The sequence below is a fragment of the Pongo pygmaeus genome, chromosome 5, assembly GCF_028885625.2.
Source record: "Pongo pygmaeus isolate AG05252 chromosome 5, NHGRI_mPonPyg2-v2.0_pri, whole genome shotgun sequence".
NCBI classification, from domain to species: domain Eukaryota; kingdom Metazoa; phylum Chordata; class Mammalia; order Primates; family Hominidae; genus Pongo; species Pongo pygmaeus.
Genome location: NC_072378.2, coordinates 20,494,869 through 20,512,655, shown reverse-complemented (window position 1 = coordinate 20,512,655; position 17,787 = coordinate 20,494,869). Strand labels below are relative to the sequence as shown.

The window sequence follows — 17,787 nt, the reverse complement described above, 5'->3', positions numbered from 1 at the left end:
ACTCTTTCAAGCCCTTCAACTATAGCCCAATCAGATAGATTCAACCAATTTCAATTGCTACGATATCTGATGAAAAGAAAATAGAATGTGAGAACCCCAACAGTGACAGCTAACACCCACCAAAAATCTGGGAAGCCAAAGACGAATCTGCTTAGTGTTGTCATTAATATTAATACTGACACCTTATGTATCTTTTAATAGTGTGGGCTTACGCTACGAGTGTACCCATATGTCTCAACCACACATGAAAAAATGCTTTAAAAAACAGTTCCCACCTGGTATCAAAATAGATAATAATAGGATGGAGTTGGTGACTATCTTACCATAAATACTGATTTTTTAGGCAAAGCTAACTAGGTTTGCACACACACGCGCATACACACACACACACACAAGCAGGCACACAGGTACTCATTTGCATGACATCAGAATAATAATCTACCTTGTGCGTAAGTCAGATTATCAACTCTGGAAATAGTCTAGGAAGCACTAACCCCCAGAGAACCGGCGGCACAAAGGATATCTTTGATTCTCTGAATCCTCGGTTAACAGTTTGAGGTCCAGGGTGCAGCTTTGGATCAGTTCATCTAATTTCTTCTCTTCCTGACTGAGCTCGGTCACTTCTTTTGACAGGCCTTGACACTGGGCCAGCATGCCCCCATCCTCAGACAGACTGCAGCCCCTAGAAACCCAAACACAGACTCTTCATGGCTACTTATGGGAGGGAGGGGAAGGAGAAATGATCCTTTGGGTAAATGTCTCCTCTTGACATAGGAGGTCACATTGCTTGTTAGCCAAGTGTTAAAATTAGAACATTTATACATATATATATGTATATATTTTTTTTTTCATAAATACAGTTCTGCACTTTTCAAAGCATAGAGATTTAGTGAAAGCGCACTGCTATTTTCAGGATTCTTTCCTCCAGGGGAGGTCTACTTCTTCAGAAGGTTCAAATTCAGAAGGCAAAAGAAGGCAACCACCTTCCTCCCTTGCCCCATGGCTCCCAGGTGGTGGGGGAAGAAAGGGGAAAAAGGATAAAAAGATAGAGAAAGACAGAGAAGATGGAATGGTTCAAAATTAAAAACAAAAAAACAAAAACCCATCCAAAAAAGCATCAAAAACCCAGGTAATTACTGAGGGTCTTATACCAACAACTAAAAAGAAAAGAAAGTAAAGGAAACAGATGTATGTGATGTATGCAAGAACTGAGACCAGCACACAATATGTTTCTCTAAACCAGAGGCCAAAATGGGTCACTACACTGTCAACAAAATTTTAAAAAGTGCAAAAAAGGTACCTATTCATCTTCTATCTGAATTAGTGTTTTTTCAAAGCCCTCCTGTAACAGGATTATTCCTTCCAAAATGCTTTAATAATTCAATACTGTGCTTATAGTAGCTATTTAGATGCTCTAAAATTCACAAAATATATTACATATGTAATCAAACGTGTGGGTGTATAAGTATCATGCTACCATCCCTGCTCTACAGACAAAACGGAGGCATTTAAGTCTTGCCTTAATTTACCCAGAAAGTGAGTTAATCTGCTATGAGAACCATGGATAAAGATATTCTGTAACTACGCAGTTGTACATATACACATAGATAACCCATAAGCCATCATCTCCAGATTCTTATTCGAAACAAGCTGAAGACGTGTACACATCTGTCAGATACACATGTGGGTGCACACAGACATCCACCTAACAGATGAACAGCAGTCTACTTTCCAATTGCAGGGACCTCTTTAAGGATGCCCTTGCTGGATGCTCATCAACTATAAATCCTTTTATCTCTGACAGTATCTAAACAAAGTCTCTTTGTAAAGAGACTTCGAACTTCTGGCTTAGAAGCTGAGGAGGGAAGAGAGAACGAGAGAGAAGAAAACAGTAGGAGAGAAAAGAAAAGAATGTGTGGGCGTGGATGTGAAAGCGGGAACTAAGAAACCAGGCAGTTTGAAATGACCCCCTCAGAGCCGGGGCATGGGGAGGACTCCTACTCACATCCATTGGACGTTGTTTTTAGACTTCTTCTTAATGAGGTGGATGCCTTCCAGAACGTTGGTGATATCATAAATCCTTCTCTTTTGCACTTTTAGCACTTCTGCTGCCTTGTTCAAATCCAAGACCCCATCGGGTGACTGGCTCAGGAGCTGAATGAACTTCTTGGTGAGCAGACCAAGAGACGTATCATACCGCGTTTTTTCTGAGGGAGATTTTGGAGCTTAAAGAAAAACAAAAACCGAGCGGGTGGGGGATAGGGGGAAAGGTAAAGAAATGAAGGGTGTCTTTGCAGTCAAGCAAGCTCTCTTTCCCACTGCAGCCAAAGTATTAGTATCTGAAGCAAGGCTGTCGTTGCTGTTGTTGTTGGCAAGTCATAGAAAGCTATGAAAGTTTTTTATTAGAACAGGAAGGGATGGTAAAAATTCCAGGGTTTGATTAAAGCATTTCACCTTGAATTTCTCAAGAGTTTCTACCTTGGCTTACACTATTCCCTGGCTCTAATGAAGAATTTACACATAGCAGGTGCTAAAAAATATCTGTCAAATGAATGAAAGAGTGCTGTGGCCTCAGGGGACCAGCACACATGAGGCCTATGGTGATGGAGCCAGGCTATGAGTCTCACTAGCACTGCAGGACAAGGTCTTAAACAGACCCATCTCAAATGGCCTTTCAGGCTCTGGTATCTGTGTGCGCCTGGATCACCTGTTCACCAATTTTCCAAATAATGCTTCATTTTGATAAATAATTACCTGGAAAAGTCTTCTGCCAAATCTCCCCATCTCTCTTAAAGGAAATTTCCTTACTTAATATTGTACTTGTTCCCCCATAGGTGCACAGGTCAAGGTTTTAATTTAGTGTCACACAATCTGTGGATTGCCTAATGCATGAACTACAGGAAGAGAGAGAACAAAGTCTAATTTAGCCCTTATGTTAAATGCAAACACATACATAATGGGACTAGTTGGCTATTTCTAACCTATGTTTCTCTGTCTCCCACAAGAAACGGTAATAGTATTTGATAGAAAGAGAAACAGCCTGCAATTTATTGGGCTCAATCAATTCTTACGCTACCATATGCTGAGCTGGAGACTGAGGTCGGCACAGACACTGGTGACTCTGGCATAGTCCATGGACATCCAGTTTGCCTCAGACTCTGAAGCAATGTCCATTAAGGGAAGTTAAAATTAAATTTGATATAGAATGATGCCAAAAGCTCGTATTCCGAGTTGAAAAATGAAACTGCATACAGTTAAAAGAAGCCTTCCCTTATGGTACCAGTGTGACTCTGTAGCCTTTCACTGGTTGTCTGCTGACATTGTATTTATTTTTTTGGATAAGCACAGAAAGAAATGAAAAAGAACAAAACATGCCAGAATTATTCACACCTTGGCATCCTTCCGGCCATAAGCTTTGAAAGTTGGAAATGCCACACCAAGGAGAATAAGGAAAGAGATGAAAAGATCCTTACTTTTTGGACTATCTGGACTTCGTAGTGCAGCTCTTCCTTTGCCCTTGGGGGTTTTTAAACCATCTGAGAGGTACTGATGACCGCTTTCTCCTAGCTCCAGCCTTCGCTTTGCCTGTAATAAGAAAGTGCGATCTCTCGTCACCGGTCATATGGACAAGCACAAGAAGGGAGGCAGTTTGTGGGCTGGCCTGCCAAATGCTGCAGGCTCATGCCAGCTCTCACCCCTCTGCTCCACCCCACTCAGCATCTTGTCGTTCCCTAGAGCCAGGATTCTAGCATTGTAGGCCGGGTTGTCATGCACACTCTCTTCACCTGCCGTGATCATCCGTCCACACCCAGCTGGACAAACACAGCGATCCTTCAGCATTAGATTCAGGAGTCACTTTGTTCATTGATTCAACACATCATGTGCCTGGCATGGGGCTGGATGCTAAGAATATCACAGGCGCCATGGGGCTTAAATTCACTTTCCACAGTGAGTCTTTCCTGCCCATCTCCCATTCTCTGACCTGGGTTGGACCCCCTTCCTTGTGCTCCCCAAACACTCTGTGTTTATTTGTATCACAACACTTATTCGGTATTACTGTAAGACTTATCTGTTTCTCATTTCCTTTAAGGCAGGGACTGTTTCCCATTTATCTTTGTATACCCAGTGCTTGGCACAGAGCCTGGGTTTCTGTAGATTTTCAATCACTCTCTCTATATACTGTATATTCAATGAGAGAAAGGGTGATTGGATCGTAACACAACTAGTCACAGACTACAAACGGTCCTTCATCGGGAAAACAAATACTGCAAACATGCAGTCTTGGGCTTCAACCAGTATTACTTTCTCCATTTTCTCATCAAGCCTGGCAAATGAGAAGCCCTTATCTAAGTTTTTAATTTAACTCCAATTAAATTTTAAAATATCCACATAGTGTCTTCTAGGTACCTAGGCAATGGGCTTAGCAAGCAAGATAGATAAGGGGCTTCGAGTCCAAGAGAAAAGATAGATGGTTAAGCAGTTGTTAAGTACTAATTGTATGGGTATGACAGGTGTTTTAGAAAATAAATGGCACCAACTGGACACTCAGCACAAAAATATGTATTTAGGCTCATTTTCAGGCAGATTCTTCTAATGAGGAGATTTGCAGTTTCTTTCTTTTTTTTTTTTTTAAGACAGTCTTGCTCTGTCGCCCAGGCTGGAGTGGAGTGGCGTGATCTTGGCTCACTGCAACCTCTGCCTCTGAGTTCAAGTGATTCTCCTGCCTCAGCCTCCCCAAGTAGCTGGGACTGCAGGTGCACGCCACCACTCCCAGCTAATTTTTGTATTTTTAGTAGAGACGGGGTTTCACCATGTTGGCCACGCTGGTCTCGAAGTCCTGATCTTTGGTGATCTGCCCACCTTGGCCTCCCAAAGTGATGGAATTACAGGCGTGAGCCACTGTACCCAGCCGAGATATGCAATTTCAAAACAACTCCCCGTGATGTGAAAACGTAAGTAATAACTTATCAGCGGAAGCTAGATATTCAGCCCCTCTATGGAAAGTTACCAGCTAACCCTGCACCGTCTACTACGATAGCCACTGGTTACTAGCTCATCCAAACTAACATGTGCTATAATTGTAAAATACATAATGAATTTCGAAGACTTAGTACAAAACAGGGTAAAATATCTCAACAATTTTAGTAGTGATCACATGTTAAATGAAATAAATAAAATACAACTGACCCTTGAACAACATGGGTTTGGACTGTCTGTGTCCACTGATTTTACTTTTTTAGAGACAGGGTCTTGCTCTGTCACCCAGGCTGGAGTGCAGTGGTGTGATCTCAGCTCACTGCAACCTTGTCCTCCCAGGCTCAAGGAATCCTCCCATCTCAGCCTCCTGAGTAGATGGGACCACAGGTGCACACCATGATGTCTGGCTAATTTAAATTTTTTTTTTTGGTAGAGATGGGGCCTCTGTATGTTGCCCAGGTTGGTGTTGAACTCTTGGGCTCAAGTGATCCTCCTGCCTCATCCTCCCAAAGTGCTGGGATTACAGGCGTGAGCCACTGCACCCAGCCATGAGTGTGTCCACCTATATGTGGGTTTTCTTCCTCCTCTGTCATCCCTGAGACAGTAAGACCAACCCCTCCTCTTTTCTTTCACCACAGCTTCCTCAATGTGAAGATAACCAGGATGAATTTTATGATGATCCACTTCTAGTAATGAATAGTAAATATATTTTCTCTTCCTTATGATTTTTTTTTCATCCAGCTGCTTTACATGCCCATATGCCTTCTACACTTTGAACCCTGGACCAAGTTCAGCTGCTAGGAAATGCAAATTCTAGAGCATACCTAAGATGCATTGGATCAGAAACTCTGGGAATGGGGCTGAGCAATCTAACAGGCCTTCCAGGTGATTCTGACACACCTTAAAGTTGGAGAAACCTGGCTTTAGATTGTAAGGGAAAAGAGTAAGACACTCAGGCAAAGCCCGGCTCTGGCCAGCATGGCCTATTTCACACACCCTCACCTCTAGTCCTGCTTGGCCGATGAGGGAAATCTATCCTGTGGATTCCACTTTCATTCATTCCAAACTTTCTTTTATTGATAACATTTTCTCTCTAACTTAATTGTAAGAATACAGTATATAATACATATACCATACAAAATGTGTTAATTGACTGTTTATGTTATTGGTAAGGCTTCCAGTCAACAGTAGGCTATTAGGGCTAGGTGCATGGATCACACCTGTAATCCCAACTACTCAGGAGGATGACTTGAGGCCAAGAGTTCAAGACCAGCCTGATCAACGTAGCAAGACCCCCATCACTAAAATAATAATGAAAACCCCAAACAACAGGCTATTAGTTAAGTTTAGGGAAGTCAAAAGATCTATCTAAATTTTTGACTGTGTCAGGTCACCTCTAACCCCAATGTTGTCAATGGGTCAGATGTAGCATTAAAATTATTTCATCTGTTTCTTTACATATATATTTTACGATGTGGCTTGCCTCAGTGGCACACCTTATCTTTCTACTGCAGTGCTGAGTCAAACATCACTCTAATGGCTCCGGAAGGACAATCTGCTTGCTGGACTTGTGTGGGCCTGCTGTGGTTGGTCTAGCAAACATTCCCTCTTTGTCAGGCAGAAGCTCCCTGTTTGCTCCTTGGGGAGCCATCCCTTTCCTGGTCTAAGCGCATCTGTGCACACAGGTGATCCAGGCCTGGCTAATCATTGTGTCCCATCCTGCCCTCGCCGCCCCCACTGCGAACAGGTTGAATGGCTCATGACCAAGGCTGGAGGAGCAAAGGCTAACCCCAGGAATGTTTCTGGAACTATCTGGCAAGAAGCGGGTATGTCTTTTCAGTAAGGTTGGTAAGTGAGGAGCCTAAAGCTGCCTGAGAATGGGGCCTCCCCAGCGGAAAGCAGAGTGGAGAGAAGGAGAGAGAGGGGTCTGAGACCACCACTCAAAACTGTGGCTCTGGTCATGCCCTGGGGGCAACTGTTCTTTCCCAGACTTTCCAGTTACATTAGCCAGTAAACTCTCCTTTTTGCTTAAAGCATTTTTTTTTTTGAGACTCGGAGTCTTGCTCTGTCACCCAGGCTGGAGTGCAGTGGTGCGATCTCAACTTATTGCAAGCTCCGCCTCCCGGGTTCATGCCATTCTCCTGCCTCAGCCTCCCGAGTAGCGGGGACTACAGGCGCCTGCCACCACACCCGGCTAATTTTTTATATTTTTAGTAGAGGCAGGGTTTTACCATGTTAGCCAGGATCATCTTGATCTCCTGACCTCGTGATCTGCCTTCCTCGGCCTCCTCAAGTGCTGGGATTACAGGCGTAAGCCACCGCGCCCGGCCGCTTAAAGTGTTTTGAGTCGGGAACCTAGAATTGTGCTGTTGCCAGTGACAGCTTATGGAACTGGCTGAGTCAAGATGGCTATGGTGTGACAGGGAGTTGGCAGGCCTTGTTAGAGAGTGGCAGAGTGTGTTGGTCACTTCTTGTGACTGCCAGGAAGATACTACAGATAGAGAGAAACTTCATCTGAGGCTGGCCCGCCTCAAAGAAAACAGCTTTGCTATGGAGGCCTTCTCCACAGAAAGCAATCTAAGGAGACATAGAGCTGTATTCTCTGCCCAAATTAAAGTCAACAGATGGGCTGGGCACGATAGCTCACGCCTGTAATCCCAGCACTTTGAGAGGCCGAGGTAGGCAGTTCACCTGAGGTCAGGAGTTTGAGACCAGCCTGGTGAAACCCTAACTCTACTAAAAATACAAAAATTAGCCCGGCATGGTAGCATGCACCTGTAGTTCCAGCTACTTGGGAGGCTGGGGCATGAGAATTGCTTGAACCTGGGAGGTGGAGGTTGGTGCCCTGGATGGTGCCCTGGGAGGTGGAGGTTGGTGCAATCCAGCCTGGATGACAGAGAAAGACTCTTGTCTCAAAAAATAAAAATAAAGTGAACAGAAAGAAGGCAAACTTGGAAAAGAGTCTGGGACCCAGAACTCCTAGGGACCTAGGGCTGTGCCTCAGCAGTAAAGAACCACCCACTGGCCAGCAGGCTGGGGGCATATTAGTTTTGTCTCTGCCTCCCAGGCTGCTGTTTCAGACTGCCATGAGGCAAAGGCCTATGGAAGCATTAAACTGTAGGTTAGGGAAATTTCCAGAGGTCTGCTGCTAAGTGACTGAGAACCAACTTCGAAAGACCAGGATTAGTCTTCATGTGTAACTCTAGTTACCAAGCACCAAACCATAAATTGATCAAATCTGAATGCTAGATGGACAAGCTGCTAAAATTGCAAGGCACTTTTATTGCGAGAGAATCACTAAGTCTAGAAAGTGAAGGCTCATGATGTTGAACCTCTAAGGAAATCAATCACTAGGTCCAAAAGCCACACCAGAAATAAGTGAGGTGTGAAGAAGGGGCAGCCCCAGAATTCCTCCCAGGAGGTGGAACTCGGGGTGGACTTACTGGCTCTACAAACTGCTGTTCCTGTTGAGGACATGACAAGAAGCAGGAGGTGAGCACTTTATGTCATTTCCCCTTTTCAGAAGGGAGGTTCCTGTTGGGTTATCCTGTTATTTTTCCTCCCCTGTTTAGTGAACAGGGAGGGTGGAACTGGATTTGTGGGGACCACATATTACCTGTTTGGTCTCAGATCTGAACGTGGGTGCAATAATTAGAATCTCTTGAAAAAGGGCTAAGAATTTTGATATTTGATGGAGCAGCATTATTTTAATGCTTAACTTAGCAAATTCAAGCACACATGCCTGGTAAAACAAAAAACTGTATGACAGGATTTAAATAGTGTGGGTGAGCTCTGTCTACACTACCCTGCCCTGGGCTGAGCACCAGGGTAGATGGAAATCTCTTCTCTTGGTCATCTCAATTTTTGTTAGTTCACAGCGTGAGCATCATACTGATCGGAGAGGTATTTATTGTTTATGCACAGATCTTACATTACATGGCCCCTACCAGTAAAACAATCAACTTATCCAGTAATCAACAGAAGGACGGGCCATTTGGTCCCAAGCAGTGGTAAAGCCTGGCTCTGTGAGATTCTGTGTGGAACTCCATGTGGCACCTTCCGGCAGTACTTTCAAGGGTAACTTGTACTATAAACAAGCTATGTGCTAATGTTAAAACCTCAGCCCCATGGACGGTAACATGCCTCTGCAATGAAACAGTTGTGCTGGTAAGCATTTCTGAAAATCTATGTAGGAAAATGTATGTAGTTAGAGCTAGGTGCAATGGTAATGCACCTGTAGTCCCAGGTACTTGGGAGACTGAGGCAAGAGGATCACTTGGGCCCAGGAGTTTGAGACCAACCTGGGCAGCACAGCAAGTCTCCCATCTCTCTCTCTCAAAACGAAAAAAAACACAAAACCCCAAAAGAATTACCACTGGAGCTAGTGGGGAACATCTATAGTCTGCCTGCCTGATATTTGTTGTCCCTATTTTTTTTCCACTGGGGAAGGAGCTCTACTGATGTTCTCAGTTTCTATTAGTCTCCAAGCATGAAAAGAAAAGACTTGAGACTGCTCAACATTTAGGATGACTCTTCCCATCAAAGTTGCAGAGGTGAGTACTGAATCCTGGCCTCAATCCCGAGGCTCAAGTGTCTGGGGTAAGGATGAGACCATGACCAATGCAGGAAGGGTCAGTCAATCCTGGGATTTTTCTTGGGAACCACTGGGAAAGTGCTGGGTTCTTTTCACTGGGCATTATTAGGCCAGTAGGGTGCAAGCCTGGAGCTACTTGGGAAGTGAGCCAACATAGAAGAGCTGGAGAGAGGCTGAGTCCCAATGCCTTCAAGGGAGGTGCTAGATGCAGCCATACCCAAAGGCACACATGCCACAGACTTTGATTTGTGTGAGCCCACAAATATCCCTTTTTGGTATAAGGCAGCTGAATTAGATTATTATTAATACCACTGATAGATACAGACCTTTAGTATTAATTATTACACAATGAACATTTGAGTGCTTATAATATGCTATGCACCATGTTAACTGTTTTCCACTCAATTTTGTTATCTTATTTTCACAACACCCTTAATAAGGTGGTTATTATTAATTCCTATTTTATAGAAGAAAAGGGAGGTCTAGCGTGATTAACTTTTCCAAGATTCTATAGCCAGTAAGCACACCTACAAGTCCATGCTTATAACTACTTCATGAAAAGATTGTGAAAAGTCCCATGTAAAAATATTTGAATAGCTATATTAAGTTGATGTTGCCTTAATGACACACTTTTATTCATGATTTAAAAACTCTTCTTTACATATAATAAATGTATATGGTAATTTAAGCAGCATAAATGAGTATAAATGGAAAGCAAACTTTCTCCCTGCTCCTGATCCCAGTTCCCTTCCTCAAAGGCAAGCACTATGAAGTTACCTGGATATCCTTTCAGATAGCTATATACATACTTGTATTTATTTACCTAGACTATCTACCATCCCATCTTTAAAAAGTTTTTCCCATAAATCGTAGCAAAACACACACTTTTCTATTACTAACACATGTCCGAGTTAGACCCTATCAGAACACATGGAATGATCTCATTTCTCATAGCTGCATAATACTGTATTAATTAATATGCCATGATTTATTTACTTAACCAGACATCTACTAATGGACATTCAATACTCCTCTCCTGTAATCATTTTCCCAGTGAAAAATCATGCTGGCATTGTCGGGTAGGTATTACTACACCCAGCTTGCACCGAGACAGAAGTTAAGGATTTACCCGAGGTCTCAGTTAACAAGGGGCAGATACTAGAATTCTTATTTTTTATTTTTCTAGAGACAGGGTCTAGCTTTGTTACCCAAGTTGGAGGGCAGTGGTGTGATCATGGCTCACTGAAGCCTCAAACTCCTGGCTCAAGCAAGCCTCCCACCTCAGCCTCCTGAGTAGCACCACCATGAGTGGCTAATTTTTTTTTGGTAGAGATGAGGTCTTGCTATTTTGTCCAAGCTGATCTTGGACTCCTGTGCTCAAATGACCCTCCTACCTCAGCCTCCCAAAGTGTTGAGATTACAGATGTGAGCCTCCACGTTCAGCACAGATACCAGGATTTGAACCTCGGTCTATGCAATAATTTGTCAGTGACCATGACACCCTTGGCCTTATTGAGATGTCCTTCCTCTGCTTCCATAGCAACATCCGTGCTGCCAATGCATGATTTCACCACCATGACAAATGCATACTCCAGGCTTCCTCACTGGACTCTAAGCTCAGGTCATAAGCAGCTTAGTTTCTCCAGAGCCTCGCATATGGCATGCACTCAGTCAAATTGACTTATTTATTTTGAATGAACCAAGGAATAAATTCCCAAAGTCCCTTGGCAGGTAAATTACAAAGCTCCAATGTTACCAACCTGCAGAAGGGATAGATGTGAGTGAGGAGTGTGTGTTGGAGGGGGGCAGGCTGGAGTTTAATCTCTATAGATGACTTCAAAAGACTTTCAAGAAATATAAAGGAGAAAAATTAAAGTTGCAGAGATATGTGTAATATAAAAAACTATGAAACCACAGACTTCACTAAAATTTTTCCTAAATCCATAGAGAAAAAGGCCTGAAAATAGATCCACACCAAATGTTAATGGTGGTTATCTCTGGGAAGTCAAATTAAATGAGTAATGACTTCATGTTTACATTTCTGCAATTTTTGATCTTATTTGAAAAAGCGATGTGTCTACATATACATTATACCATGCTAACTGGCATTTCTACTTCTTGGAGTACATCCTCAACATTTAGGTTGTTTCTAGGGTTTGTCTATTAAAAACAGCACAGCCTGTTTCTTGAATATTTGATTTTTCCACATATGTCCAACATATTTTTATTTTATTTTTTTGAGTGGAGTTTCGCTCTTTTTGCCCAGGCTGGAGTGCAATGGTGCAGTCTCGGCTCACTGCAACCTCTGCCTCCTGGGTTCAAGTGATTCTCCTGCCTCAGCTCCCAAGTAGCTGGGATTACAGGCGCACACCACCACACCCAGCTAATTTTGTATTTTTAATAGACACAAGGTTTCACCATGTTGGCCAGGCTAGTCTCGAACTCCTGACCTCAGGTGATCCGCCCGCTTCGGCCTCCCAAAGTGCTGGGATTACAGTTGTGAGCCACCGTGCCCGGCCTATATGTGCAACATAAATGCCCAACCTCAGAAGAAAAATTCAGTAAGTTATTGTACATTTATATCTTGAAATGTTATGCAATTAATAATGATGTACAGCGACATATGTAACTTAAAAAAAGCAGGTGTGAATAGTAAAACTATTTTTGTAAGAAAATTATATGCATAGAAAGCAAGTATCTAAGGATACATACCACACACCAAATAGTTGAAAAGCATTAATCTTTGGATAGTAGGCTTATGGTGATTTTACTTTCTTCTTTTTAGCTTTTTATATTTGAAAATCATTTTAAAGTGAGCGTGGGTTACTTGCATAACAAGAAAAGCAATATCATTTCCATTTGGGGTTAAACAGAAATCTGGTGGCTTATTTTCTAGACTGCTGAACGTCTTATGTACTATTCAATATGTACGGGTTCAAAACAGAAATGGGATATGCCACCAGAAAGGGCATCCAGCTTCGTGGTGGCGAGGGAAGAGATGTTCTTATCCACCAGAGGAAAAATTAAATCAAGCACAAGGCATGGCCTGCTGTGTGTTAACAAACTGTGAATGCGAAAATAAACTCCCTTTTCCCTAGTTAATAGGAGATCAGGAAAGGGATAGAACTTGATAGATGATACCTTTCGTCTCAAAGCCAAAGATGAGACAGGTATTTTGAACAAAGGAAGAAGGAAAATGAAATAAAATAGAAATAAAAAGAATGAAGACCAAGTTAAGTACATCAGTGAAATAACCCAAAGGAGGGAATTTCCAGCTTCATAGCAGACCACAGCTGAATCTCACTTGAACTCTGGCCATTAGGTTAGTGGGTCAGGGCATGAGGATTTTAAGAAAAGTTAGTTTTCAGCTGTAACTATGTATTAACTCAATCTGGCTCATCATTTTTGAATCCATTCAAATATTTATTGAGTGCCTGCTATGTACCAAGCCCTGCATGGGCATATGATTATAAAGGCAACATGGCGGTCCCTGCTATCAACAAGTGTACAGGCAAGCAAACAATGGGAAATTTATTATGAATGAATACTGCAGTGAGCCCAGGGTGGGGTCCAGGAGGGCATGAAGAGGGGTGCATGGACAAGTGGGTAGAGGTCTGGAGAGATTGTTAAGAGGTGACAGCTCTTGAGCTGTGTTATGCAGATAAGGGAGTGAAGTCAGCGGAGTTGAATGGGCTGTCCAAATAAGAACAGAAGCAGAGATTTTGAAGTCCTGGTTTGGAGGTGCTTGTGAGCAGGGAGGGGCTTTGGGTACAGAATGATGAGGAAGGGGGACAGCTTATGGTCCCTTTCATGCCAAGCTAAATGCACTCCTAGTGTCAACCTGTCATTGACGAGATTACCTAAGATGAAGGGCTCCAAAGTCTTCTCCAGCTTTTTACAGCGAGAGGTTAAGTGCAGAATCTAATGAGAGTAGCATCCTCTGTGAGCCACTGGGTGAGAAGCCTAATCACAAACCAGACTATCTCAGAGAAGAATAACTGGTGAACTGAACAGGTGTGCAGAAAACTCCAACCGTATCCCCATCCTTTCTCACTTGGATTACTAGAATGGACTCCAAAGTTGGTCATTTTTCCTCTTTTGATTTCTAAACTAGGATATTTTAATTTCACTATAACCTGTATTTGTGGACTAGTATGGGGATCTAACCACATATATATGAATGTTTCTAAAGGAAAAGCAATCTCATTGACTTAGAACTTTTGGAATAAAAGCCATTTAACTTATGAACTGGTGACTGTGGTCCTTTCTATATAAACTTATTTTGTTTTTAAGAATAATTTAAGACAATTAAAAAACAAATAGATGCACATGGGTTTTCAAAACCCACGAGCTCAGAGAGCCTATAATGGCTACCTTGCTGGGGGAACCACCTTTACTATTTCTCCTGGTGGTCATCTCTGTATCTCTAAGTGATATGCTCACACAGCTATTTCTGGTTTAGCCATTTTAGTTCTAATGTACTGACATCCTTCAACGATACGATACCCATCTCACTTCTTCCATTTCCCCCCAATAGTTACATAATTAGTTTTGTTTAAATAAAAAACCAGTGCTATACATCATGACTATATAAACAGTATTCACTGCAGTATCAAATAATATACTGAGACTATATATCCTTTCTTATAAAGCTTGTTTGTTTTCTTTGGAGTTTCCAATTGTCTTTCTAGCTCGTTGGCACCATTTGCCTTCACCAAATCCTCAAATTTTTTCCAACTCTCCATCATATCAGATATTCTACCAAATCTCCACTTTTCCTCCTGCCTGAAGCTCTCTGGTCTCCTGATATCTAGACCTGAGATTAGCTAGGGGTTCTCCAAGTCTGCTGCATGGCTGTCATTCTGCAATTTTCCTTCGTTGCATACACTGTGTTGATGCCCGAGGTGAACATCTGTCATTTTATTTGAGTGGCCAGCATCTGAACTTTCTCTCCTATGTTTAGAAAACCCCTCACTTTATCAGTGTTGGTGTAAGGTAGGCCCACTTACTATAGAAGATGAAGTATCTTTTTGTGTGCTGACGATTTGAATGAAGGCCGGCTGCCCTTAGGTAGCTTCTGGATGGACAGTGGTCACTGGAAAAACCAAGGCAGGATCAGAGGGTCAGAACTTTCAGACCCATCTCTAAACCTCCAGGGAGAGGAGAGGGGCTGAAGGTTAAGTTGATCCCCAATGGCCAGTGATTTAATCAATCATGCCAACATAATGAAGCTTCCCAAAAAACCCAAGAGGACAGGGTACGGAGAGCTTCCAGGTAGCTGAACACAAGGAGGTTCCTGGAGGGTGACGCATGGAAGGAGGTCATGGAAGCTGTGTGCTCCTTCCCACATGCCTTGCCCTATGCACCTCTTCATCTGCATCCTCTGTGATATCGTTTATAATAAACCAGTAAACATCAATGTTTCCTGAGTTCTGTGAGCTGCTCTAGCAAATTAACTGAATCTGAGGAATGGGCCGCGGGAACCCCGATTTACAGCAGGTTGGCCAGAGGCACAGGTAAAACAACCTGGGGCTTGCAACTGGCATCAGAAGTTGGGGGTGGTCTTGTGAGACTGAACCCTCAATCTGTGTGATGTGACATTTCTCTGGGTAGATGGTGTCAGAACTGAATTGGAGGACGCCCAGCTGGTGTCCGCTGCAGAATGAATTGCTTGCTTGATGACTGGGGAAACCCCCCACACATCTGGTGTCACAAGTATAATATGCAAAAATAGTGGGAGAAACCGAGTTTGTTCATTCCTCAGCATTTTCAGAATTGGTGTCAGAATCGGGAGTGCTAGAACATCCCTAGCTCACATTTGGGAAGAAAAACAGATAAAGGGGTTAGGGGGTGAGAAACCTTTGATTCCTTGGTGCCCATGTGGTCACCCATGGTATGGGGTGGCAGCTGGGCCGCCATCAGTCACTAAAGGTAAAAGTTACCAATGGAATTTAGAGGTGGATCAATCTAACTCCCCAGAAGGTGGTCTGCTGAATGCATGAAGAAATGTGAACTAATAAGAAAAAAGCAAAATATGCAACCCTTTGGTTATTGTTATCTGTAATAGCTAGAATGAAAGTAAAAAGAAAGTGCTGGGCCAAACCTTGATGCCAGACCAAGTTCAGATTTCAGTCGGTCTATGCTTCAGCCAGTAGCCTCAAAGAACCCTGCTTCCGCAAGGGAAAAACTATGCAGTGACATCAGAAAGCACCCCTAAGGACTTTGGGCACCAAGAAGGCAGTGTGGGGAAAGGGCAAAATCAAGAGACCACTGAAAGCAGAGGGTATAGTGTGAAGGAATTGTTTCATTTTTTAGACTGGTATCATCAGCTTCCCGAGGAGGCTTTACTAAAATGCACTGTGAGAGTAACTAATTTAGGAGCAGTGTCTTTGGTTTTGAATATTGGAAGAAGGGGGACTGCCTTGACTCCACCTATAAATGTCAAGTTGAAACAGCTGATACACTTTGTATTCATGCCATGTGGGGCCTGGGTTTATGACCACCGGATTATTCAACCACTGAATATGCCTTGCTACCTAAGTCATGGTAAATGATGCGATTAGGGGCGCCCCTTTAATGTGGATGCCCCATTTAACCTTGTTGCCACAAAATCGAGAGATAGTTCAAGAAGTCTTATGAGATGTACTTGCTCAGCTTCCCCTCATGAGTCTTACAGATGCTAATACAAACATTAGGTTAATTAACAAGAGAATGATGAAGGGTAGGGGGGAAGAGTCACAGGACTCCTCACAGGAAGGTGGAAATTTTTTATGGTTATTAAGAAATAAGGTAAATAAGAACACACTGGGCTGGGCACGGTTGCTCACACCTGTAATCCCAGCACTTTGGGAGGCCAAGGCAGGTGGATCACGAGGTCAGGAGCTCAAGACCAGCCTGGCCAAGATGGTGAAACCCCATCTGTACTAAAAATACAAAAATTAGCTGGGTGTGGTGGCAGGCACCTGAAATCCCAGCTACTTGGGAGGCTGAGGCAGAGAACTGCTTGAACCCGGGAGGCGGAGGTTGCAGTGAGCAGAGATTGCGCCACTGCACTTGAGCCTGGGTGACAGAGTGGGACTCCGTCTCAAAAAAAAAAAAAAAAAAAAAAGAACACACTGATGGGGTGAAACAGAGGAAAAACAAAGAGAAGAGTCATGGGACTTTTCCCAGTATAGTGGAAATCTTTAGATGGCTATTAAGAAATGGGGTGAATAAAACAAATTAGCAAGAAAAAAAACCAAAAAATCCCATCAAAATGTGAGCTAAGAACATGAACAGACAATTCTCAAAAGAAGGTATACAAATGGCCCACAAATACATGAAGAAGTGCTCAACATCACTAATGATCAGGGAAATGCAAATCAAAACCACCATGCAATACTACCTTACTCCTGCAAGAATGGCCATAATCAAAACATCAAAAAATAATTGCTGGCTGTGGTGGCTCACGCCTGTAATGCCAGCATTTTGGGAGGCCGAGGTGGGCAGATCACTTGAGTCAAGAGTTCAAGATCAGCCTGGCCAACATGGTGAAACCCCATCTCTACCAAAAATACAAAAAGTAGCCGGGCGTGGTGGTGTGCACCAGTAGTCCCAGCTACTCAGGAGGCTGAGGCAGAAGAATCGCTTGAACCTGGGAGGTGGAGATTGCAGGGAGCTGAGATTGCGCCACCACACTCCAGGCTGGGTGGCAGAGCGAGACTCTGTCCCCAACTCCCCCTCAAAAAAAAAGACGTTGGCGTGGAGCATCTTTTTTTTGAACAGGGAGCACTTCTACGCTGCTGGTGGGAATCTAAACTAGCACAACCACTATGGAAAACAGTGTGGGGATTCCTTAAAGAACTAAAAGTAGAAATTACCATTTTACCCAGCAATCCCACTACTGGGTACCTACCCAGAGGAAAATAAGTCATTATTCAAAAAAAAATTTGCACACGCATGTTTATAGCAGCACAATTCACAATTGCAAAAATGGAACCAACCCAAATGCCCATCAATCAACAAGTGGATCAAGAAACTGTGGTACATATATACGATGGAATACTACTCAGCCATAAAAAAGTGAATTAATGGCATTCACAGCTACCTGGATGAGATTGGAGACCATTATTCTAAGTGAAGTAACTCAGGAATGGAAAAGCAAACATTGTATGTTCTCACTCATAGGTGGGAGCTAAGCAGTGAGGATGCAAAGGCATAAGAATAACACAATGGAC

General features: G+C 43.0%; 1 protein-coding gene across 3 annotated transcripts in view; it reads right to left on the bottom strand.

The window, feature by feature from the left end:
* Window positions 1–17,787, bottom strand: part of E2F3 (E2F transcription factor 3) — a 91,820-nt gene that overhangs the window by 10,306 nt on the left and 63,727 nt on the right. For 2 of the 3 annotated variants that reach the window (XM_063665864.1, XM_063665865.1), the window contains exons 2-4: window positions 3,474–3,585; window positions 2,006–2,207; window positions 524–682 (exon numbers count right to left, since the gene is read on the bottom strand). In XM_063665864.1, coding sequence (XP_063521934.1) covers window positions 524–682; window positions 2,006–2,207; window positions 3,474–3,585 — 473 coding nt within the window. Of the gene's footprint in view, window positions 1–523; window positions 683–2,005; window positions 2,226–3,473; window positions 3,586–17,787 lie in introns of all 3 variants that reach the window. The other variant, XM_054492110.2, reaches the window with a different exon arrangement.